This window comes from Catharus ustulatus, chromosome 1, assembly GCF_009819885.2.
Source record: "Catharus ustulatus isolate bCatUst1 chromosome 1, bCatUst1.pri.v2, whole genome shotgun sequence".
Lineage (NCBI taxonomy): Eukaryota > Metazoa > Chordata > Aves > Passeriformes > Turdidae > Catharus > Catharus ustulatus.
In genome coordinates this window covers 126,065,201-126,092,619 of record NC_046221.1, presented here as the reverse complement: position 1 = coordinate 126,092,619, position 27,419 = coordinate 126,065,201, and the positions used below count along the sequence as shown (strand labels likewise).

At 36.9% G+C, this 27,419-nt stretch overlaps 1 protein-coding gene across 5 annotated transcripts in view; it reads right to left on the bottom strand.

The window, feature by feature from the left end:
• C1H8orf34 (chromosome 1 C8orf34 homolog) overlaps positions 1-27,419 on the bottom strand; it is a 158,063-nt gene that overhangs the window by 21,344 nt on the left and 109,300 nt on the right. For all 5 annotated transcript variants that reach the window (XM_033055012.2, XM_033055029.2, XM_033055046.2 and 2 more), the window contains 3 exons: positions 17,645-17,730; positions 11,788-11,861; positions 1,200-1,320 (listed from right to left, as the gene is read on the bottom strand). In XM_033055012.2, coding sequence (XP_032910903.1) covers positions 1,200-1,320; positions 11,788-11,861; positions 17,645-17,730 — 281 coding nt within the window. The remainder of the gene's footprint in view (positions 1-1,199; positions 1,321-11,787; positions 11,862-17,644; positions 17,731-27,419) is intronic.

The window sequence follows — 27,419 nt, the reverse complement described above, 5'->3', positions numbered from 1 at the left end:
AGTTTCAGTTTAGAGAGGGGGCTCATGGATTTTGCAGTCTAGTTTGGCAGTGGCTGCAGCGCTAATAGCTGTAAGCTTTACGAACCTATATAAAAATTAATTACAGCACCTCTACAGTCAGACACAAGACTCACCTAAAATGCTTCATTTGCATATACCATAATTTTTAGTTTTTGCTCCATTATGAGCAAAAAGCTATTCCTAAAAAGCTTCCCTCACTGTGCTCATAGCTTTGTCATCTGCCTTCACCACAGCTGCAATACCCCCTTTCTAAGAGGATACAGTTTTCATACCACTGTTATTGGCAAGATAAATATCCAAAGCATTTTAAAAAATCACACCAAAAGTGTTCTCTGTCTCATTCTCTAAGTAACTTAGAAGAATGATCAGATAAATTTAATTTCTACTTTCATTTTACATATACAGTCTTCACGTTCCAGTGAAGTATTACTTTTCATAGAATTAGCCTATGAAGTTCTCATCATATGACAAATAGCATGCATAACACAGGACTACCACACTACAGGTCTATGTCATATCTTTTAATGAAAGCTGAAGATAGAAAACATTGGTTGCAAAGAAGAACAAATTGCAAGTTAAATTTTAGAATATTGCTCATTAATTTTTTAAAGCTCTGAAACATATTTTAACCAAAAACCCTATGCTTTTTTTGTTTTGTTTGACTTTTCAGAAATGGTTACCCCATCAAAGATGTTGCAGATATTCCAAGGCACACAAATTAACAGACTTCACTCAACCAGAATTCTCACGAACAAGGTGAGTTTCCTGCAAAGCAATCTATTATCCAGTTAAAGAACCACTGCAGACTGCTTTTAAAGACTATTTAACAGTAAGTAAAACATCAGTACCTGCTTATTGCATAAGTCTGGGGGAAACATGAAAACAAAAATAAGGTGCATTATTATGCTTTCAGACCACAGTATATTTAACATACTTTAATTACTATTTAAGTAGTGTACTTACTGTGATTACAGTGAAGTTCATTACACCTACAAATAAAACACTAATTGGTGTTTTCTTCAGTGCAAAAACAAAAAAACAAAAAGAAAAAAAAGAGAGTTTTCATGTGTTTTCATCAGCATATGAGTTAGATATTTTTTTCCTTGATCTGAAATATTGGCAGAGCAAGTTGAGTGAGTACTTGTAAGCATTTTATGGTTCCTTGATCCCATACATACCAGCTAGGTGTTTTTCCATGGTCTGAAGTTCTTTTGCTGCTAAGGAGTCCTTTAGGAGTTTCTGCCTTGGGGAACCTCCAGGTCTGACTGTCACAGCATCCAAGGTCCAAACTGTTTGAGACTTACACAGATAAAAAGAAAATGGACAACTTTTAATTTGGTTTCATATTTATATATGAAACAATAAAAAGAGTGGTGTCTCCATCTAGGATCAGGAACCTGGTGCATGTTATGTACAATAACTAAAATTTTATGCAAAATACTACAAAATATCATTTCTTAACATACATAAAATAAATCATAGGAATTAGTTAGAAGAAGGAGTTCTAAAATAATTCAAATATATACGTTCACATAAGCTCTTGCTCTATGCTGAGACATCATAACAGGACAAATTCCTCAATGATTTACATTCTCTGCAGTTCCAATTACTTAGTAAGGGTTGCACTTACTTTAAATTACCATAACATTTGGCTCAGCATCTCTGCAAAGTGGCACTTCTGGGAATATCATAGAATTTCCCAATCAAAATTTCCAGTACTGTTTTATCACTGCAAGAAGTATTCCTTTCCAAAACGGTAACTAAATCATCAGGGCAACATAGCAGTGTGAAAGGGTTGTCAGAGAACAGACCATTGCCCCAGTCTCTTCTTTATTGAACACTGTGGTATTCAAAATTATTTGCTTTTTCTGCAATCCACTCAATGTATTTTCATTGCAGGAAATTTTTGTAAAATATACTATGAGGTAAACTTGATAGATGTATATGTGAAATGTACAATAAAACATATAACCAATTGTGCCAGACTTGCTCATAAAAAAAACCAAATGAAAACAACAAATAAAAACATCAATTAAATAATTCTTGACAGCCTATCTGAAATAAATTTTACATTATTACCTCACCATAACATTTCATCTGCAGTCTAGGAAGTTTTCTTGGTTTCCCAAAGAAACAAGGCTTATGCAATGGTGCCACTGTCATTCACCTCTTACTAATTTTTAAATCTTTCATTAAATGCCAAGCAAATTTCGAGAGGCCACTGTTTCAAAGACATTAGGCTGAAGTAATTTCAGGGAGAAGGATGATTAATCAGGGCAGGGAGACCCAAACTGGTGGCCCCATTCACAGAGGGCACAAGGGACTCCGCAGTCCATCGGGCTGGAGCTGCATCTTGGCTGACACTGGGCTCTGCTGAGAGTGATGGCACTTCCCTGGCCAGACTCTCATCCCACAGGAAAAGCAAGACAGTTCAAAGGATGAACATGAAAATACAGGTTTGGTATCATCTCTATTCACAAAAAAATTGCTCTAAACAGTGTAGCTGCCTTCCCTTTTAGAAAAGTAGGCATAAGTCTATAGAAGTAAAATGTTATAAAGGATATATTTTACATCATTCTTAATCCATTCCAAATAAACACTGGCTTGAATGCAAGTGATCAAGTTGAACCATGCATCTTTAAAATGTGATAACACAGATTTTTATTTTCAAAACAACAGCTATACTGTAATGCTGTTCATGCGTATGCAAAAAAGCCCAGTCACAGCTACCAGCATACAAAATAGTTTGAAGCTGCAGATCACTCTGTTCTTATTAATTAACAAAATTTTTAAAAGAGTAATAACTTTTTTTTTATTTGCCAAATGTTTTTTAATGCTAATTCTTCCCTGGTTAAAATCACCTGTATTTATGCACATGCAAATACAGAGGAATAGCTAATAAAATAATAAATTACTCAGATGCGAACTCACCTTCAAACATTTTTATTTCAGACATATCACTAGACCTGATTCATTTGTTCCCCTAAGAGGTTTTGAGCATTTTTCACTTGGGTCTTCACTGTGAATTCTCCATCCAAATAATAACTGGCATTGCTGAGCTCACTGCAGAATATTAATCTCTATTAAATTACATCCCTAAATGCTTATTTCAAATGGATAGTAATTACTCAATATCTATCTCTAAATGGAAGAATGTATTATTCTGTGATCAGTTCCTCTGAAATAAATAAAACTAAATAAGTGGTGGGAAGAAGGAAAAGGTATGTAAGAGAACTCAGATTTTTCATTTTTCTACTTTAGATATTCTCTGTCCCCAGATTTTTATGAAAAAGGATATTTTTATTTGCTTTTTACAGGGTATATTTTCATATCTGGGAAAAAGCACAAGGAAAAACCCCAGGGTTATAAGGATTAAACCTTTTTTGAATATACAATTTCATTCATAAATACAACTGATGAAATATGGAATAAAAAATAGTCAGTGGTCTGTGACAATACTTGACAAACTGCTCTTCTAATATTCTTACACTGGACTATTCAAGCCTACTATGGCAAATTATTATCAGCATTCAATAACTCCTTGACCTCCTTAAAACATAGTTCCAAAGGTTAGCCTGACGAGAAGATTTCACTTTCCATGTCCTGGAAATTCTTCTGGAGATTATCTTTCTCTTCTATAAGTCTCTGCTGCATTTTTTGTGCATTTTTCCTTTACTGTACTTCTTCCCTTTATGCACAGGAGCCATGTAAGACTCATACAAAACAAAGGTGACTGAGTAAAGCAAGCTCTCCACTGTCAGATATTCAAACTCCCTTTCAGATACACAGTTCCATCACCCTGTGAAACCGAGGTAACTTCGGATGAAATTTCCCCCAAAGTTTTTAACTTTTCCTGTGCATTTTCTGTTTTATGTAATACCGTAAGTGTATGACATTTTTTCAGCTAATAGCTTCATAAAAGATCAGAACAGTACTGCTATAGTATCTATGGAAGATGGGATATTTGATAGCAGCAATTTCATTTCATAACAAATTATGTGCTTATAATAATAGTACCTTCCAATTAAATGCTTACTTGATAGAGAATCAAAATTATCGGGGAAAAAAAAGGGCATAAGAATTCATTAAAACTGCACTGTAATAATTTTTGTTCTTTCTCTAGAGCTAAATACTCCACAGATATAGCCAACAACATTTTTGGAGGCAGGCCCAGGTAATTTTTTATATATTTCTAAATAACACTGAGCATTAAAACACATTTTTTAGCATTTTGAGACTATGAGTTCATCTAGGTGCATAACACATAAACACAGACAGAGGTCCTCAGTGTCTCCAGCAAACAATTTATACAACAGTCTTATTCCTAAAAGATAAACACAAGCTGAGAGCAGGGGATGTTATCAAGAAGGCTTTGGAAGCATGTCAATTCAAGTGCAAGAATAAATGAATTTGTACAGCTCTAGCAGAATTCCCTGATGTCCCTTCTCTCCACTGGATACATTGCAGCAGCTCCGATATGTCACTTAAAAAAGAGATTCAGGTTTGCAAACCATTTAACCATTCTTACTCCACCAAAACTTCTCCTTCGTCTCCCAGCCAGGAACGGCAGAGATGAAACACTAATGTCAATTAACTTAGACTTAAATGATAATCACAACAGACTGAATGTACAGTAATTTCACAACTATAAGGCACACTCTTTTGGTTAAAATTTTCCCCTGAAACCGGAAGTGAGCCTTATAGTCCAGTGCGCCTTATATGATGTACAAAGTTGTGACATTTGCCACCCTGGAAGTGTGAGCCGTGAGCTGTGGGGGGAGCTGGCAGTGCCGCAGCAGCCGGGTGGAGGCGGGCCCGGGGGGCCCGTGGCACCGCCCCTCCCGGGTCCAGGTGGGCCTGGGCGCCCGCGGTGCCGCTCCTGTCAGGTACAGGCGGGCCTGGGGGCCAATGGCTGCCAGGTTGAGGCGGGGCCTCGGTCAGCAACCGCGCGGGGGGAGCTGGGGACGGAGCCTCGCTGCAAAAAAAAAGTGCGCCCTATAGTCCGGTGCACCTTATATGATCTACAAAGTCATGAAATTTGCCGACTCCCGGGGGGTGCGCCTTATAGTCCGGTGCGCCTTATGGTCGTGAAATTACTGTAATTGAAAAATACAGCATGTATGTATGAAGCATGTGCAGAGAATCCTTCCACTTATTTCAGCATCTTCCAAACTACCACTGCCCTTGCTCATTCATTACAATTTATAAATATTAGCACAAAACTTAAAAATGGTCTATTTGCATTAACAAGATTAATGAGATCAAAGTATGAGGATGTTATTGAAATACATTCTTGTCTTTCTAAACTGTAGAAATAATTCTGCATCCTGTTCATCACCTTCAAACTCTGAAGGTGAGGCAGTGAGTTCTGCACCAGTAATATGTTCAAACAAAGCATTTGGGATACATTTGTCAACTTTGAAGGTCAACTGCATGTCCATTTCTCAAGTGACTTTCTTTATATATTTCTTCACATACAGTACATTCATTTTTGCTTTTTTCTTCCTTATATCCCTTAGCCAAATTACTGCTAAAATAAAAAACCACACACAATAGTACCAGAGATAATCCCTTTCATCACTGACTCCCTCAAATTCTGGAAAACACCGTAATTTACTGGGAATGCCACAGTGTAACAGAAATAAAATTACGGAGGTCATGAATAAGAGTAAGAAAGTTTCTTCAAGCTCACTCTCTGTGCTTCAATCTGCAGCACAATGCTACACAGCATGAATCAGTACAGTTTTTGTCCCTAAAAAAACACCAGTGCAGAAGAGAATATCTTGATCTCAGTGTCAAGCTGAATTGACCAGGGCTATGTAATACCCAGTGACACCTGGTGAGCTCTACAGAGATGCAGCTTTTCAGAACATCTAAGACAAAGAATTAGTGCTCCAATTTATTTACAACATCATCTGGAAATCAAGCACGCATTAGAAAATAAATTACTCTTCCTTACTGGCCATAAAAAGTGTTAATAAACTATTCACATGCATTTCTATGCCATATTAGACTGTTTCAGAGTAAAACCCAGGTATTCCTGTACATGTCCATGAGGATGTGGAAGACTACCTAAACTGAATGGTAACAATGAAATGAGAAAAAGGTGAAACCAAGTTAGTTAGCTCCTGGCAAGTTGTAAGTATATGAAAAATGATTTTATTGTGATTTTAATTCTACATGGTTTTGCTAATCAAGTGGAAATTTTATTGGTAGCTTCAGGAGATAAGTGTACGGAATACACCCAGGCTTAGCCTTCTAAAACAACACAGCTTTTCTTTGCTGAATAACTTAAATATCTTAAATTGACACATTTGACAGAGATCCCTCTAAATTAAAAAAAAACCAAACCACAGAAAAAAACCAATGACAACAACAAAACCCAACCAATCGACAACAAAAAAACCCCACCAACCAACCAAAAAAAAAAAGCCCAAAAAACAAAACAAAACAAAAAAACCACAACAAAAAAAAACCCCAAAAAATCCAAAAAACTCACACTAAACAAACCAAAACCTCTTTATTGAACAACTTGTTTACAAGTGTCCTTCCATTCTGGCCAAGCAGGTGGCAAGTACAGATGTTCTGCATGCAGGGCATTTTTTTGTGCATTATTTTGTTTAAGGATTCTTCACTCAACATGTACTTTCTGCAAAGAGGTCACCTAATATTTAATCTTTCAGCTTCCGTAATCTGCTCAAGGACATAAGGTGAGCAAACCATCTGATACTGTAAAAACACAAGGCTTCACAGAATTCTGTTACAATATTGGCTGCCACCTCTAATCCCCGCTTCTACACTAGGGCCTGTTCTACTTGAAATGCCGTGTAATTGAAATTACAAGCTTTTGGCTTCCCATGGCAGTCAGCCAGCAGCACATTTTACACTAAACCTTACACTAAAAAAATGGTAGTTTGAGCTACCTTACACATAGTTTTTTTCTGTTTACAGGAAAAGCGGGAAGCAGGAAATATGTGGACACCTGGGAATCACATTTGTTTCATTTTTTGAAATGCAACCAGAACAATTTTTTTCCAAACTTCAGTTCTATTTTATGTACTGCTATCTGGACTAATATTTCTGAATTTGTCATGCCCAAGAAGACAAAATTTTAGACAGGTAAAAAGTAGGAATTCATTGATTTCCTTTTCTTACATATATTTTTCTAAAATTCAGAATATTCTTTCAATTTAGAATTTTGGTTTAGAGGATTAAATAGTCTCTAACAAGAATACTTTCACCCAATAATTTTTTTCTTTTTTTTTTTTTTAGCTGTATATACAAAATCTATATCTGGTTTATGGATTTTGCTTGACATAAGGGAGGTCTCAACCAAATAGGTTCAGGGTATGGAATTCTTACTTTCTTAACTACTGGCAGCAATTATCACTTATTTCCCAAAAACCTTGATACTATATTTTTCTAACCATCTTGTATTGTCAACTTACCTAACAGTGGATAAACTTAAACATTTGTGTAAAAATTTGTTTTTCACTACCTGTGGAAGAGTTGAAATAATCTTGAAGTAATCTAATATTAACTGTTATTATTTTTATAGACGATTTAAATTTTGAAGTCAAAATTTGAAATTTCACCTTTAAGTGCCTGAATTTCTACATAATTACAAAATTCAGCTTGGATTTGAAAACTTTTGTATCAGAACACCAATTTGAACACAAATATGTTCATAAATCTCTAATTTGAATACAAATATGACCCTTATGATATAAATATGACCCTTATAATTCCTACTACTGCAAAGATACACTGCTGTTGTTCCTGATGTGGAAGTGTGATGTTCAAATAACTACTTGAATTACTAACCTGCTAAAAGCTAAACAGTGACCCCAACCCAGTAAATAATTTATAGATTTAGTTAAATACTGAAGTTTGGATGATTTCTGTTGATTATACTCATACAAGTAATTAAGTTACTTCATATATTGTTCTAAGGGGAAAAATGGGGAAAGCTATGAAAATTTCTAACAAATAGAACTGAAATAATGTAACATTGCAATATTATTGTATTCAACATATATTGACAGCAAGAATAAAAGCTTAGTTTTTCCTTGTGCATGATGCTTCAAGTCACTTTACAAACTGAATTAAAGAATTTATGCATTTATCACAGAAAATCCATGTCTGTATTTCTTCTAAGAAAGCTAATGAAATGTTGCAAAGCAGTAGGGAATACAGGAAAAAAAATTATTTATAACAAAACACTTCTATAAAACACTTTATTACAGTATTTTTCCCCACAGCAGTAAAGAGCAAAAACCCAAGGCACATTCATGCAGAAATGCTTTTTTTAGTCAGACAACCTTTTCTTCCAGTTTCTGCTGCATTTGGATTGGTTTGCCTTACATGGATAATTTACAAAGAAAAATATACCTTTTTATGTGCATGTGCAAGGCAAGAGTCACATAAAATCCCCCAAAAACTAAGCGTAAGTCCTGTTAGATCCAGGTGGTAAAAGAAACAAGTCAGAGAAAAGGCAAAGACTACTCCATGTGATCTGCTCAGTGCATATGCCTTGTTTCTATCTGTTAGTCACTGTAAAGTTAGCAGCCTCCTCTGATACCCTGGCTTTCCATTTCTGCTAGAATTCCAGGCCACTTATATTTTTCCTACTATCACTTCTGTATTTTCTTAGAGTCTTATTTTACTTTATGTTTCTGGAAATATTCTAAATATTTGGTTAGCAAATTTTGTGTTCACCACAGTGAAAAAAAATCTCAAGAAAAAGATTTTGCATTTTGCCTGGCACTTTTCACTACACAAAATATCTGCCAGGCAGTAAACTAGGATCTCTAAGGATGTTTTGAATGCTGCTTCCACTCTGAATTCTTACAAAACACTTGGGGAAAGTGCCGATTCCTGTAAATACTTCAACCAGTTTTTTGCCAGCTTTACTCACTTATTCGTCCAGAATTGTCTGGGGTTCTGCAGCACTGAAAATCTCAGTTCTCAATTTTCCAAACATCAACTTTTTTTATGAAAAATGCAGCATAGCAAAAGATTCTAAAAGACGATTTTAAAAAGCATTATGATTTAAAGTATTATTATGATTTTAAAAGTATTCATTATTTTAAAAAGTATAAAGAAAAATGTCTAGCTACAAAAAAAAAACGGTTTTTTGGAAATAGATATACTGCAAGAAAATCATAATATAAACATAGTGTAAATTATATGAACCATGTTATAGACATAGATGTTTCCTGTCTCTTTTGAGTATCCACATTAAAGATCTTACATGTGGATTCATACATGAGGCATGAAAAAAAAGCACCCAACGTTTTTTTCTGAAAATCCTTATGTATAATTCTTGCTATTTTGTCCTACAGTTTCTCCCAAAACACTTATCCTCTGAAGGTCAAGGCACCGTTAAGGAAAATTTGTCAAATATACCTTAGCAGAGAAAAATTTATACAAAAATCCACTTAACTAGCAACAAACACAAATTACCCTATTGGAATGCAGTACCAATATTAAATATTGCACACCTTGAACCATGTCAGGAATATAATACACACATTTGAGTGAATACCATGAATCAATTTGTCAAATTTATGAGAAATGCCTGATCAACATCTTACTCTATTTTTCCCTCATCTTCTATCTCATAAAATATCTAAAAATCATGCAAGTCATGAGAATATATTTTGGTATCAATCCTGAAGTAATTTTACAGGCATATTTCTTACTGCTTTGAAGAATTGTGGAAATCTATTGCAAGTCTGCATTTATCAACCCAGACTTCCTATGAAGCATCTCAGTTTTATCTCAAGGTTTTGTATGCCAAGATTTTCAAAGAATAAGTCTCACTGAAAATTATTAGGGGAGCATGAAACACATCTCTCCTTCAGAACCCCGAAAGGCAATGAGAACAATTGGAACATTTGTTTCTTTTTGAGGAAATACAGTTTCAGAAAAAGTGTTGGATAGTTGAATTTTATTCTGAATATCAAGCCATTATAAAGAGACAAAGGTACACTATCAGCTAGCTAGATGTTGACGTTATTTAAGCAAGAACACTAAGACAAAATACACCAAAAAAAACCAAAATCCAAAGCATATGAACTAACAGTAACTGGGTCCTTAGAAACTTAGGCAAAGTAGTTTTTCAAAGTTCAGGATGTGAAATGATCTGCCTTGGCCCTGAGGAGAGGATGGACAGGCAGAGCAAGAGCAACTGCTCTTGTCTTCTCTTTGCAGCACTGGTAATTACAGCATCAGCCAGCGTGGCTTTCAGGGATTCAGCCCAGGTAACCTTTCCTGCCTCTGGCAGTTCCATCCTCCAGGCAACCTTAAATAAGCCTGGAACTACCAGAGCATGAAATGAACACAAGGGTACATATTGTTTGCTTGCTCCTAAGCCTGCACACACAGAGCACACATGTAAAACTGTTCAGCTGAAGGCTGTACCTTTCTGCAACAAGATTTTGCTGACAAGCATAATGAACTTCTGTTTTCTTTGTATTTTTTTCTATGTAATTCAACTTATTTGTTTCTCTCTCCCTATGTCACATGTCTGCAGAATTAATAAATCAAACTTTTAAGCTACAAGTCCAAAACAATAAAAAAATATGAGTGAAACTGCTGCAAGTTTTATTTTACCCCTCTGTTTGCTGGTGGGAAGCAGAAAGGAGATTTGGAAAAGAAACTCCAAGCAATGCCAGCTGAAGTTCTGTTCTTTACTCTTTTTGCCCAATATCAGCAAATGCTTTGTGAGGTTCTTGCACTCTAAGCTCTCAAAGAGTTTTAGGGATTGATCTGGATCCCTCAACTGCTTTGATAAATAATCTGGTTGTAAATACTTTATGTTCAATACTATCTAGTTTTAGTCACACTGCTTAATCAGCTGCCTGAAAGACTGCAAGACCAATGTGCATTCCCATTTTTCTTCTTTCTTTATATTGCCCTTTCTTCCTTAGCTAACAAATACTGAGCCCTTCTTTCACTTCCTGTATCAGCACTAAAGTATGCTATAAACCAGTATTGCTGAACAGACTGAACAGGAATCAATGTGTTCTCTTATACTTGTCTAAAATTTTGCAGAACTATTGTCAATTTATTTGCCTTAGGGAAAAAAAAAGCAATCCCTTCTTCAACCAATATTCAAACTCTTGGTGCAATACTAGTAGCTCAAAAATAATGATTATATAATTATTTTTAAATTATTTTACAGCTGGTTATGTTTTCCACAAACTGCATACCTGCAAAATTTTCTTAAGTTTCAAAATAAAAGAACTGATGGAGATATTACCAACTATAATATTGCATACTTTTAAAATATACATATAATCTAGACATACATTTTAACTAAACCGTTCTTACTAGTTTTCAAGGAAATGGTAACAGAAATCAAAATTATAGGTAAAATATTACAATTTCATATTTCAGAATGAAATTTAGAGTTTGAATTATTTTGTTCTCTTCAATTTGTAAAACTGAGTATTATCTGGAAAAATTAATATTTGACTAGTATTTAAAAACATACAGAATATGTATAAAATTTCTGCACTTTCAATGGGCAAGCACAACAACATGTGGTTTTGTAGATTATAATAATGTATTTCAAAATACCACCTTTCCTAGAATGAAAAAATTAAAACAGAGAACTGAAAAATTCAGAAGGGTTATGTTAATTTACTTTTCTTCTCTCTAGGACTGCTGACAAACACAATTTTTATCTCTATGCACAATCATTTTTTAATGAAATTAACTTTAAAAATTGTAGGATTACCCATAAGGGAAGGTACTTACAGATGTTGCCACTTGAGAAGCACTCTGAAACTCACTAATATCTTCTGTGAGTGCTTCAACCCCAGGTACTTGAGCTGTTCCAAAGAGGTACAAGAGAAATGTAAACCACTCTAATCAAGTAAGCCGTTTGTCACTTTGAAAAATTAATGCCTAAAAATTTACTGCAAATGTGTAAATGTGGCTACTGCAAATGTACTACTTTCCAGTTACATTTCAATAGATTATGTCTGATTTTAATTTATAACCTTAATGCAACATGTCTCTAACATGACTAGAGTGATAAACAAACTTCCTTCAGCTGCCAAGGTATCTTCTAGGTGCTTTATTACTTTTACTATTTAAACAAAATACTGTTTACCCTTTGCACAAGTGAGTAGTGGATCTCCAGCTTTGATAAAATGAATAAAACTATATTCAATTAAGTTAAAATTCCTGAAGTAAAAGGATTTGGTCAATTTAGACATTTAAAAGCCTTGCAAGTATAATTTTTGCCCATATTGCCACATTTGTAAAATGACAGGATTTTTTGAGGAGTCTAAAATGTCTCTTTGATGCATGAGTAATGACTTAAAACAGATTTTATGTGCCCATATCAGAGAAATTTCCAAGTAACATTCTATGCAGTTTCACTCTTTTCATAACACTCTGCTAAGGCACTTAGATGCTGCATCAGCAGCCTAACAAAACAAGATGTCCTGATCTTCCCTGCATTCTGCTGTTATTTAGACACTAAGCAGGGAGGTCCTTATGTTTCCAGAACCCAACTTGTTAAATGTCTCAGACTATGCCATGAAAGTAGAACTTACTATGAAGCGTGGCAGCTGTGGTTACCAATTCACTGAAAACACAAATTGATGTGGAGGGTAAAGAGGTGATGATAAAGCAAAGCTGTGGTCAGAGAACTGTGGAGGAATTGAGAGATGATGCCACACTTTTACCATTGGCTTATCTAGTTCTCAATCCTAATTCCCACATATTTGCATCCTTTACCCTGGTGATGCAGTTCCATCCTCTACCCTGGCGATTTGCATCCTTTACCTGGCGATGCAGAACAACACTATATGTGTTTCATGTGTTTATGTTTTTATTGAATATCCCCAATTCAAAACTTTTCCTCTACATCCTAATGCCTCTTTTGAACTTTCTACTATAATGACATTTAAAAGGGGAAAAAATACCCAAACAAAAATTAACAAACAAACCAGAACCAAAACACCCTACTGTGTGGAAAGTATATATTTTAGTTTTTTCTTGTTTCTACTAGCTAACTGCAAATAATAAAAAACAGTGACTTCTGTTTGATAGGGAATAAACTACTGATTAGGACCTTCCTCTAGCAAAATTCACTTAGCAAACTAAGTATTACATATCACAACATAATCTGTAGAGCTGTAGATGTAATAGCACAATAAAACAGGAAATACCACGTTTACACAGTGGCATAGTGCCACAGGACCTATCATTTTTGGTCCAATATTATTCCAGGTAGCATCACAAAAGAAACAAGCCTTTACCCACACCTCAGGAGTATGTGGAGTTGCACAATACACTGCAAAGAAACTCACATAATAAACCACTTTTCTCACATAATTTCAGGAGTGGTTTAGAAGTCTTGTACTTTTTATTTATCCTATATTAAGAGATTATTTGCAATAATGTCTTCTTTTCCTGCCTTGTATCATGGTTTCACTCAAAGGGTAAGGTACATTTCAGTAGAAGAGAATGAAATGAGTGAAACAAGGTTGCATGGTACTTATGGGAAATTGAGAGTAAACGAACAATTATCCTTTGGTGATACTATTTCTACATATCTAAAACCTCCGGAAAAAATACAGAAGTACATTGCTTCTGCAATCCCACCAACCTGAAAAACACATTGGGGCTGTTGGATGTAGATTTTTCTGGCTCAGTTTTGTTGTAGTGTGTATCTTTGGAAGCCTCAGCCATTCTCTCCATTTACCTCTACAGAACAAGAGCAAGGAAAGCTCAGTGGAGAACTGACCAGAGACAAACCAGACAAGCTTGGCATCTACAGGGGAAGTTTGCTGTGCACTCATCTATGCTGCTGCTTCTAATCAAAATCAAGAATCTATTAAATTCTTCCCTTAGTTATTTCCTGTGAAGTGGTCTAATAGAAAAGGGAAACATTTTTGAGAGGTATAGTTTAGGGCAGTGAAAAGAAACTGCAGCTTTAAAGTGTCTTGTGTTCTTCAATCATGAGACCTGATTCCTACCTCTCATTTTTACTACTTAGATGAAACACAAGTCTGTCCAATTCAGCAGGATTATACTAGAGGGAAATCAGTGTAGTGGTTAATTAGAATCAGATCCAGATTGCCAGTGGAGTCATTATAGTGTCTGATGCTGCACGTGATCTTTTCACATAAGCTACTGCATCGACTTTAGTAGATGGAATTGCTTAAAATGAGACTTATTTATAAGGGCTGTTGGATCAGATGTTCTGCCAATTACTTCTGAGCTTAGTTAATCTGAAATTCACAGGAGAGATGTTCCAGATCTAACAACAGAAACAGATCATTACTTAAAGAAAGCTACTCTAAACTTTGTTCTGCATCAGCACCTTACTTGCGTATTCTTGAATGAATGGTTTGCATCAGCACTTCCCAATGCAGTTTTCCCTCATTAGGGGCACTGGTACTGATAAATAACAGCAGAACATAAATTTAAATAAACCTGGTAAGCAAAGCCTGCTAGTCACTATTTCATGATGCAATACATCTGTAAGAGGACAGAACTAAAAATTCAGTGCAACAATGCCTTAGTTACAGTAATTTCACGAATACAAACCGCACCAATTTGACCAAAAGTTTGGTGGAAACCCGGAAGTGCGGCTAATATTCGAGGGCGGCTAATACATGGACAATATTCTAAAAGCTGCCAACACGGAAGTGAGAGTCCGTGGCAGCCCCAAGCCAAGCTGGAGCCCGGTTGGCCCCGGCTGAGGTGGGAAAGCCTGGCAGAGGCGGGGCCAGCAGTGTGGGGGGCGGGCGGCAGAGCCTGAGCCAGCAGGGCGGGGGAGCCCGGGAGAACTGGGGCTAGCAATGCAGGGGAGCATGGCAGAAGCAGGAAGGCCGGCGGGTGGGGCTGCCTGGCAGCGGGGGAAGCCCAGCAGAATCGGGGCCAGCAGCGTGGGGGTGCCCGGCGGTGCGGGGGCCTACAGTGCCGGCCAGGGCGAGCAAACGTGGCGGTGGTGCAGACGGGAGGGGGCGGCCGGCGAGCCTGGCGGCGGCTGGCCCGCCAGCAGGGCGAGTAAACGCAGCAGCAGGGCGGCCGGCGTGCCTCGCAGCGGCGGCCGGCCCGCCGGCAGGGCGAGTAAACGCAGCAGCAGGGCGGCCAGCGTGCCTCACAGCGGCGGCTGGCCCGCCGGCAGGACAAGCAAACGTGGCAGCGAGGCGGTGCTGACGGGAGAGGGGGGCCAGCGAGCCCGGCGGCGGCTGCAGCACCACCCGGCCGCCCCGTCGGCAACCATGAGCGGGCCGAGCCTTCCTGGCCCCGCCCCGAGCCAGTAAAGCCCGCTATGCCGCGATCCTGTTACTAATTGGCCAATTTGTGAAAGCTGCGCACGGATTCTCGCTACGAACGAAAGTGCGGCTAATATTCGGGGTGCGGCTTATCTATTGACAAAGACAGCAACATTGTCGAGGCACCGGGGGTGCGGCTTATAGTCCGTGCGGCTTGTATTCGTGAAACTACTGTACTTACGGTTTTTAAACAACATCTTTGAGGTCTTTTTATCATCCTCTCATACATAGTATTTTTTGGAAATAAGTATCCAATAAGTATTTATTGGAATAAGATGCAAAGAGAGCAAATATTCTGCTGCATTTATAGGAAAGATTGATAAAATGGGCAGTTGCCTGAGTTTTGTGTCTGTTCATAGTCTGTACCTACTTGTGAAATGCAGCTGCGTATTTCTTCAAATCAAAGCGTAGCACTAGCCAACATTTTACAGAAAAAAATACCCAACCATATGTTTTGAAACAATGAACATTTCTGAGGGTACCTCTTGACAGAAATTTGGCATTACCTTACAACTGACCTCAGTCTTTTTGCCTGAGAGACCTTGTTATTTTCTAGCTACATGACTAACAGGGCCATATACATTCATAGACATGAGATAGATGTTTATAAGAACATGAATATCATTGCCCCACCTACCTATCTAAATTTTATTCCCTGTATTTTATTGAATGTGTTGTTTTTTAAAGAAAGCATCTTCCATCTTCTCTGTAGCCATATTGACTGCAGAGTATTCAGAAGCACATGAAGTGGTCAAAGGTAGAACAGCTATTGCACTTTTGTGCTCCATACCCTGTGACCATGAAAGATCCAGCTCCAATATAACACAGTATCCAGTACTTTCTGTTTCACCTTCTTTAATCCTAGTGTCTCTGCTACTTAGTCAAACCTAACTATTTAACTGAAGCCTGCAATTTCACAAGATGGCATGTCAAAGTGGGCATATTTTCACTTCAAGTGCAAAGGTACAGAGGAAGTAAAATGGAATTTTTTTTTTGTGAACTGTAGAACTTTTCCTCACATGTCTGCCTTACCCATCTATCTGCTTTTTCTAAAATAATTTCATGCATGCATATTCCCTTGCCTATCCCAATCAAGCCACCACCACTTCCCTTTCTGGGAATCATTCTCATAACAGTAGAATTTTGCCTTCCTTGATTGAAGTCACCAGTCTGAGCATCTCTAGCTGACAATCTTCATGAAGATTGTAAGGACATCATGTTTTGAGATTCTGAGTGTCTATTACTTTGTTGAATTAAGTGATCAATGATAGATAAAAGGAAAAGCCAATACCTCGACTGCATGAAGCCACACATTCTCACAAAACCAGTTTGAAAAATTTATCTTTAAAGGTATATTAGTTACTAATGGTTGGTTTACAAATGAGGCAACAGAAATGAAAAGCTCAGGTTGCTGTGATACCTTAATAGTAGATACAATAGCATTAGACAGCAGACACAGAGTAGGATAATTTTCTGAAAAATACATTCTGGGCTTTTTTGTGTTAATTGATCATCACAGCTAACTTGTCCATGGCTGCTGAGGACTACACTGCAAATCAAAACACAATTTGTAGACTCGGCTGGTTCAGCCCAAGAATAAAGGAATGGACTGAAAGATTTATCTTTGCAGATTCTCTGTCAAAAGCTCTATTTTTTCTCTGTGCATTACAGTAGCAGCTAAGATAAAGCTAACCTTCATCAACTTTATCTTTCATGGGAAAGCTGGGCATTCTCTGGAAAGATATCCCTTATAAAGTGCCGTTTTCAACATTTCAGGTGTTACTCGGCTCAAAAACCTGAGCAGAAATTGAAAAAAGTCTGAATGTCCTGACTGCAGATTAACCCAACATATGAACATGTTTGTATGAGGAGAAAAATTATTTTTCAGACTTATTTTATAAACTCTTTATTTCTACTGTAAATCATTTGAATCGTCTGATGCATGTGTAGTAACAAATTAAATATTTCAAAGACCATTCTTTGGTGTAAAAGCAGCAATGAACAGCCCATTGCTATGCCATTAAGCTGTTTAAAATGTTAGCATGCTAACATAAAATCTGTATACTAAAAAAAAATTTTGGCCCAATGCATCTCTCAAAATATGCCTAGGAATTATTCTGGAGTGCTAATTTGCCATGATAAAAAATATGCTAGTGGCTCTTTGAACAGATTTGAAATGTAAATGATTGAGTTCAAATGCCCAGGAACACTTTCTTGGAAGTGTTTAATATTTTACAGATTTAACCCCTACTCTCAAATCCAAGATGTTGATGTTTACGGTTTTTTTATGAGCAGCAAATATTTACATAACTTACCATCAGAGTCTGGTACTGCTGGCTCAGATGTCTGAGATACCATGGAGACATCTTCTGGCCTTTCTGCCAAATTATCCCCTTGCAATCTAAATTGTGGAAAAATTCAACGAAAACATTTGTAATCATATTCAATAGATAAGATACATAAGAACTTTATCCCTGGATACATACCCTGCTCACAACATTGCCCTTATTAAAAGAGCAGCTTTGCTGAAAAGCCCACACTTGTGGTTCAGTCATAACCTGGACTGTCTAATAACCAAAACCAGCCTCCAAGGAACAGGTAACTGAATCCTAGCTTATGCATTTTTGTGAGTCTTATTTTACAGAAGTGGGGGTTTGGTGTGTATGTGAAACTGCAAGCTTCCTTCCCTACCTTCAGAAATATTTTAATTGTTCTGGATATCCATGCCGATGTGTTGGCAGGGCAGTGGCCTTGGTGAGAAGAGGCTGGGATTGCCCTGGGCCAGTCACATGTGGCTCCATCTGGCTCCAAAAAGAACATGGTAGGGAAAGGCTGAGCTTTTCAGCCAAAATAGTGGCACCTTGGAGGAAACATAGTTAAGGAAGAGCCAGCCACAACACCACACAGGCAGAAGAGCAGGGAACAGGAAGACTGGCAAACAGCAGAGGACACACCAAGGTCAAAGGAGATGGGGGTCATACTCTGGGCAAATGCTCCCCTACAGCCCATGGTGAAATGCCAGAGGCAATAACCCATGCAGCCCCTGGAGGACCAGCACCAGGGCAGGTGAGTGTGTCTGGGATGGACTGTAGCCAATGGAGATCCCACACTGGAGCAGGTGTAAAGTGTGGTGAGGAAGGAAGGGCAGAGAGGACCTGTAATGGACTGACCATAAACCCCCATTTCCTGACTCCCATGCACTGCTCCGTGGGTGGGGAGAGGATTCTAAAGTGAAGGAGTGAATTTGGGCCCAGGAAAGGGAGGAGGAAAAGTGTGGTTTAATGTCTGTCTTTTAGTTTCTCATCACTTCAACCTATTTTAATTGGCAATAAATTAAACTAATTTTCCCCAAGTCAAGTCTGCTTTGCCCATTACAGTAACTGGCAAACAATTTCCCTGTCTTCATTTTAATCCACAAGCTTTTACTTCCAATTTTTTTCTGTCATCCTACTGGCTGGGTAGGGAACTAGCCCTTAGCCAAAGTTAACCCACCACAGGAGCTATATGCAAGAATACTTCCTCCCCCTTTGTTAAAAGAAAAATACAGTAATTATGGCAGACTTTGTCTTCAGGCTTTCCTGCTGTACCAGCTGACTGCAATGCCCTGAGAGCAATTTATACAAATAATGCTTGTATCTGTTTTCACAAATGAGGATCCCAAGAGTCACACCATCATTCTCCAGGCTCTTATGAATCCTGAGCACAAATTCTGCTCTGAAGAAGTGTTTTGTAGCTCTAAATGCAATATAACTGCCATTTACATAAAGGTTATCTTACCTTGGATTTATTCAGACATGAAAAGAATAAGAAGAATGCAATTCAATTTTGCAAAGCCCAGGAATCATAAAAATGCATTGAAGTAAAACCTTGGGGAAAGACATAACTTATCTTTTGGAAGGAAAAAAAAAGTTCTTTTCACTCTGTATTCTTACTCTCTGCAGCTGTTTTACACTAAGCTTGAAATTAACCTTTGAAGCCAAGTAGAACCTCCTTATCTGCCCTATCTAAATTTCACATTTTATGACTCTCACAGTTATCTAATATATATGGATCCTAAGTCATCTTTTTGTATGTACTCCTCAAAACCATTTCCCCCACAACCCCCTCGCCCATTTACTTTATCTCCTTTTGTTGCCCTTAGAGTGATTTATGATGGAAAGCTCAGTGGAAATTCATATTTCTTATCTAAGGTGGCAGATCCATAGAACATGAAACTCATGACAACAAAATGTAAAACTTAGAAGCTGCAAACCTAATTTTGAAAATTACTTCTATGAATCCTTAATAGCTCTGTACCTGGCTTCTAATGCTGTAGCTTCCAGTTTTCTAAAAGCCTAGATTTTCAAACAGAAGCAAATGAATTTCTATCCTAAAGATATTCTAATAGGGAGAAAAAAAATTGCAAATGAAATAACTATGCAAAAAAAGGAAGATCTCAGAAATCACATAATTTTCCATTGCAATACAATTCACCCATCCTCCTTCATTACATACATATGCATATTTACTGCAAGCACATATTCAGTCTTTCATATTCAGAAAGATATGCACAGAATTGCAGGAACCAGAAGTGAGGTACTCTTTTCTCCAGCCATGTTGGTAGCTCATTTATATTTAACTGAAATGATAATTACTCCAACCTTTTCTGCTGCCATTACAATCATATAAAAACTATCTCTAGAAGTAGGAGTTGCTTATTTTATCCCACCAGAATTTTCAAGATTTTATAATATGTTCTCATTCTGAGCTTCAATAAATCCAAACCAGACAAGAATAACTGAAATTATTCTCATCTTACTCTAAATTTAGATATATTTAAGTGGTCCATTGCCTCATGAAGAAGACACACACACACAAAAAAAAAAATCTTTTCAATGGCTGGGGTACTGGGCGGATGGGTGCACAGGATGTTTGACATAGCCATACCTTATTTTCACATCCAATTTTCAATTTATTCATGCATTTCTTACATATAGATTCATAACAAAATATATTCTCATGAAACCCAAGCAACAAAAAGTCACAAACACTATTTCTTGCCAAAAGAATTCTGGTACTTGGACTATTACAATTTCTTCTTCAGAAGTATTATTATTCATAAGACATCTCCACAGTAAAAATGAAAACACTTAAAAACTCTTACGCAGAAAAAAGTCTAGATTAGAAAGACACATAGGTTTAGAAGTTACCTTAAAAGCACTGTCTTACTAACACTTGAATCACTTGATGGACTACTTCAGCTTTTAACCAAAACATTATTTCAGCTATTAATGATTTTAATGTGAGTCTAAATGTGATACTTGATAGCCAACATTTTTCCCATAACAGTTTCTAGTGCGATTTCTTGCTTAGAGGACATTGTTTCAGTTGTATTAAACCAGCTGTATGTTGGAGCGTCAAGAGCTACAAAAGCAAACAGCCTACAGGTAAATATTTCAGTTTTCTTTGACCCCAAAATGCATTATGCAGGGCTTCTTCCAAGAAAACTGTTAAGGACTTTAGGACCAAAGATATTCTGAATAAATTCTATATATTTGGTGCAGAAGCATTATACAGGTTCTATCACTAAAAACAAGCTTTTGGATATGTGAATCACAGTCCTGCTGCTGGTATGATTTTAAAATATGATTCACAGATTCACAGAATGGGTCAGACTGGAAGAGACCACAGTGGACCATCTGATCCAACCTCCCTGCTCGAGCAGGGTTATCCCAGAGCACATGGCACAGGGTTCTGCCTGGATGGTTCTTGAATATTTCCAGTGAGGGAAACTGCACAAACTCTCTGGGCAACCTGGTGCAATGCACAGTCACCTGCACAGTAAAGTTCTTCCTCATGTCCAGGTGGAACTTGCTGTTCATCAGTTTCTTCCTATTGCCCCTTGCACTCTTTCTCGGCATCACCAAGAAGAGCCTGGATCCAGCCTCTTGTAACCCTCCCTTCAGACACTTCTAAACATTGATAAGGGCCCCTCTCAGTCATCTCTTCCCAAGGCTGAACAGGCCCTGCCCCCTCAGCTGTTCCTGGTAAGAGATGCTCCAGTCCCTACATGACCTTTGCAGCCCTTCACTGGACCAGCTCCAGGAGCTCCACGTCTCTCTTGTACTGAGGATCCCAGAACTGGACACAGCACTCCAGATGTGGCCTCACCAGGGTTGAGGAGGAATAGAATCACCTCCCTCAACCCATTGGCAATTCCCTTCCTAACACACCCTCAGGACACTATTAGCCTTCTTGGCCACATGGACACACTGCTGGCTCATAGACAGCTTTTTGTCCACCAGGACCCCAAGTCCCTCTCTGCAGAGCTGCTTCCCAGCAGGTCAGCCCCCAGCCTGTGCTGGTGCAGGGGGTTATTCTTCCTTCAGGTGCAGGACCCTGAACTTGAATTTCAGATGGTTCTTCTCTACCCATCTCTCCAACCAGTCAAGGCTTGATGCAGGATGTATTCCTACCTGGGAATTCCTCCAGTGCACTAAATGTAGACATACACAATGATTCTCCTCTATGTCAACACTGCTGTTCTATTCTTAAAATCAGTAGTTAGAGAAACTAAATCAAATTTGATGTTATAACCGAATACTAGAATTAAAATTACCAAACATAGTTCACATAACACTTCCAAGGACTACATGGGATTAATAAAATCCCATAAATAATAATTTAATAAAATTAGTAAAATTACGTACACTTAATTACAAGCATAGGTACTTTCTAACATCAGAGTCTAAAGAGAAGGCTTAAAGTATTCTGAATACGAAGAAATGGAAATTCTTTGCATAGACTACTGATTCAAAGTATGTGTGTTAATAATTGTCTTGTGCTAGTGTATAATGAAGGTTGTACTGAGCCAAATGCAATTCAGAAGGTGATTGTCACTTACAGACAGAGAAATGTAGATTACATTTAGGTTAATGATGTTTTGACCTGTTCTTCCAGGAATATGTCACTTAAATAACCAAAATTCCACTCTATTCCTTCCTAAAATGAACCAGCAGAAGGATTTTCATTTTTAGACAAAATCTCCTTTAATCCCAAATAAACTACTAGTGGCAAGAGTTATATAATTACTGTGCATATGGCTGGCCTTCAAATTCTGATACACAACTAAGGACTTATTTTTATTTTTAAACACAGCAAACTTCAGCTGGATAACTGAGCTCAAATTCTGATGTTTCCTATAGGTGAACAACAGAAACTGAAATTCCACTTGAGAGGAAATCCTGAAAACCTACTATTTCAAGAAAATACAAATGTTTCTGCTGACTTTTTAGTAGTGAAGAAAAATTAATCCAGGGGCTCCAGGACAGTAAAGGGCACTCTCCAAGAAGGAAGGGGGAAAATTACATGTCTAAGCACTGCAGCTCCAGCCATTCTCTCTGCTATGCCCTGTGTCAGCTGAATTTTATTTAATCTGAATAAACACTGTAAAACATTTTGGTTTCTGTGAAACATTTTTCCCGAAAACATGCATTTAATTGGAAAATTCCTGATCTTCATTGCTAGAGTCTCAGTTGACTTTTTTTAGCTGAATACGGTGAGAAGTATTGGAAAGTTTGGTAAAGAATCCTTAAATCATTCAGGAAAAAGAGCAGTTAAGCTGTTTCCATGATCAACCAAAACAGGTGCATATTTTTAAGGGCACAACAACAAAGTTCTCAGAAAAACAGAGGTAGTGTCACGTTTGTATTAGAATCTTAATTAAGGAGGTTTTGACTTGTTGAATCACTTATTTTCCTTAAATTATTTCAAAGTAGGTTACCCATTCTCTTGAAAAAATCTTACCAAATACTTCCACGATTTATAGTTAGTTTCTTTACGAAGGAGTTATTATTTTGGATCAAAAACTCTAATATGCATTTTTTAAGATTAATGAATATCATGAACTTATTAACAAATGAAACTTTTATACACATAACATGATGATGTTCCTTTGGCAGCCAAAGGGAATTTTAGTCAGAGATGAGAAGAAGGATAAATTTTACTTATTAGACTTCCTATTTTTTTACTCCTTTCAAATCACCTGCTTCCTTTCTGCAATTTAAAACTTCAAATCCACAACTAACATCCTCTCTGATAGCACTGTTACACTGAATTATAATTTCCCTTGGACAAATACATTACTCCAAGGAAGTTATAGCAACAGAGATCAGACAACAAAAGTCCTGAAAGGCCCCACATGCTTTTAGGTTACTCTGAATGTTTTCTTGTACCTTTCCCTAGCAACCTTAACACCAGTAAGAGTATTTCAAGCTTCATAATCATCTGTCCTGACTTGTCTATAATATGGTGAGTTTACTTCATTCTTTGTTCTGATCCAAATTTGGCTGATCCAAATTCTGACCTCATGTACCTTGACTTACTGACTCCACAAGTTCTGCACTCCCATACACTGCTGTAAGATCCAAATCTTTTTCAGCACCTAAATATAAAGCCAGGAATTTCTGACTTATTCAATTTGTTTTACTAATGTCTTTTACAAATATAAAAATATTAAAATTGTGACATAAAAATTCCTATTGTATTCACAGGTACAGAGACACAGAGATGTCTATTTTCCAGTACAGAATGTACTGGTTAATATTATGGTAAAATTATATTAAATAAATATTATTTTTAAAATGTACAGGCAGAAGTACTCTTTGGTAAAAACTCCTCATCAGCTTTAGCTTCACACACTACCTTCCTAATGAAGATTTTCAAAACAGTTTATACGACTTTTAGATCACTGAACTGTAGAAGAAAAACGCCTTAGATCCATGGGAGGAAGATCCTCTAACAGAGGATTGTGAATTTGGTGCGCAATGAGTGTGGCTGCCACCTCCGAAGCAATAACAGAAAAGCTCTGTAGCATGTCAACTTGTTATATTAAGAAATCAGTGCCATAGCTTTTGTTTTCACACTAAAACACAGGAAGCATCTGCATTGAAGAGAAACAAAGCTTGAGGACTATTGGATTATCCTGTAAAACTACATGAATAAATACAGATATTTAATATAGTTTCTGAATAAAAAGTAGGAATATATGCTTAATGACACAATCAGCATGCTTTCCAATAGAGATTTATAATTCCTTTAAATCCACTTTAAAGAAGTGATGCAAGGCCATCAGGCAGGAGTATGTTGTTATTACTATTACTAGCAATTCTATTCATGTGAGATATACAGCATTTATATTATTTGAGTTTCACCCTGATCTAAGATACAGATAATCTAAAATAACATCATTTTCACCAATACCATTCAAACCACAGTCTGTTTCTTGCTTTTGCACTCACTTTCTTAAGGATACTGTTTCTCAGTGCTTAAACACTAGAACACAGCAAATTATTTGAAAATTCATAAAAACAGCAGTTAAAATGGATTTTGATTGACATTCATTCTCCTTTTGCAAATTAAACACACTATTTTCCAGTCACTCTTGGAGATTTTTGTGGAAAGTTTCCACATCACCAATAGTTAATGCCCAGCATAATGTGTTCAGCTGGTAATACAAGAATATACACTTACTGAGCAAAACTTACACATTGACACAGCCTGCAAAATAATCTTTTTTGTGTGCTGTTTGCCTTTCCAAAATGTCTGAATGCAGGTCTTTGTGCCTTTAAATAAGTACATTCTGCAGCTATTTTTGAGGAGAACCAAAAGCGGAAATATATTTCCCAGAGTAAGGAATTAATAAAGAGACTGAATTATCTAATCCTTTTACAAGGTGGGGAATTAGGCCATTCTTATGGCAATCTTTTATCTGCTGCTGGCTTCAAACCATTATCTCACAGGAGAAAAATTACAGTCTTTGTCAGTCTTTTCAGACTTAACACTCTTTCTTCTCCTGTGAACCATTTTTCCTAGGACTTGTGAAAGAGTTTTGTGTGTGAGTGTGCATTTGTGTCTTTAAGAGCTATATTAAACTGCTATCCAGAGCCTCAAATTATGACCAACAAGCTTCCTCAAGCTCATGATCTCCTGCCTTCCTCCCTATATCTTTTTCATCCAGAAGAAACCTCTGTGGCTAACACACATCACAGTGTTGTACAAAAAGCAGAAAGAATCTATAAACATTACCATAGAGAATTAGTTTGCAAAGCACACATCAAAGAGAGCAAAGGAAAAGAAGGGAGAAAAGCTTGGTAAAGCACTTGTCTTTTTAAATTATTGAGGGGGTTAAATGGGTTTTGTAGGGGAAAAGAGAAAGAGATGTCTTGACAAGATCTGCAAATGAAGGACAGAATGAAGCAGATGTTGCCCACCATTAAATTGAGAGAGAGCAGAATAATTTTCAGGATCAACAAAATAGTATTAACTTCATATTCAAATATGCTCTTACTTCCTTCATTTTTACAAATCAAGACTAGGACATTTGAAAGGCCTAAAAAATCCTTTACATCTACTGTTCTTAGAATTTCTCCACAGCAGTTTTAAATGTTTGCAAGTGCACTAATTTGCTCAAACCAGTTCTCGTTTTTAAACAATCAGCCTGAAATAAAAAAAAATAATAGTCTAGTGACATGTCACTAATTCACAGCATCTTATGCTGCATTCTTCCTGCATAACCAAAACCACATATTAATATCCTGTCAGTTAAGTTACAGTAGAGCTATCTCCTGATAAACTTGGTGCACTGTCACTTTTGCAAAACCAGATTTATCATGACAAGGCGTATGCAAATTTTAAGGTGCAACAGCAAATTTTATGTACTTAGTGCTCATGTTTAAAGTCTAACTCTATTTTCACTAACATGTAAACACTTTCTTCAAACACATGGAAGTCTTCCATTACATTTTTGCTGATTGCCAGTTATTTAGGTCAAAAAACCAAGTCAAGCTCACCTGTGTATATTATAGGGAAACAAAATAGCTGTTAAATCTAACACAGAGGGAACTATGTCAACTATATCTCTTCATGAATTATCATAATTTCTGACGGATGGTTTTTTTTTATTATGACAGTACTTTGCGGAACTTCTGATAGGACTGAAATTATTGCTTGGTGAATTTACCAAGTGGGAAATTCATGTAAAAAAAAGAGGGAGGAAAGAAGTCTGATCTTTCTGGGATTTCTGTCTAAGCACTTCATGTTAATCTCCTGTCTTATATTGATGCCTCCCCAAAACACAGTTAAGACTCTGAAAATAGAGAGACTTTGGCCATTCTTCCAAAATGCACATTCACTGGGAGCTTGCCATGGAACTAATTAGGGTTTAGGACGAAAAATTATACCTTCTTGTGCATTTCAGATGTCAAACTTAGATCCATGAACTGGAAAAATAATCTGAAATCACACAAATATTCTCTATTTTGCATACAGTAATATGTTCTAAAGAAACCCAAGACAGTGAAAGAAAAGGCAAGCTAGTGTGTTACTGTGACAATTTAGCAAGTCAGCATGTCAAATCTTAAAAAAATTATTTATGGTCTCTGTCTCTGATAACTACTAGGGCCAGTAAAAACATTTTCTGAATTAATTTCTTCTTTAGCATTTTTCTCTTGTTTTGAAAGAACAAGATACCAAAGTGGTGCACTGCTCCAGGAAAGGAACGATAAAGTGATTCATTTTAGCTGCACTTAACATTTACAAAATCAAAATATAATGCATACATTATTTTTGTTATTTATGCATCAAAACTGGGCAAGTTAATCACTGCCCAAATGGAACTCATTGAAAAGGCAAAGTGAATACTTACTTTTTTTTTTTTGCCACAGTTTTTTCTTTTCCTGTAATTAGTTTAGTTTTTTTACTTTATAAGAAGTTTCAACTAGCCAAAGGAAAAATATGAGGTTTGTTCTCATTTTTCCAAAGTGAAAGGAGATTTTTAAAAGTTATAAAGCACTACCATATGGAGTTTAATTTAGTTGTTTGCCACTATTAAAAGCAAAAATATGCAAATAAAACATTTTGTTTAGGACAAAGTCTGTGAAGCTGGCAGAAACAAACATGAGGAAAAATCAGCTCTTTTAAACAAGAGGTCCAATAAAACTAAGGTTACAAAAAATAGATAAAGGAAAAAAATAATGTAAAATAGTGACATGAGTCATCTGGAATGTTTAGTGCTTTCTCTCCTATAATAATAGCCACTTAGAAATAGCACAC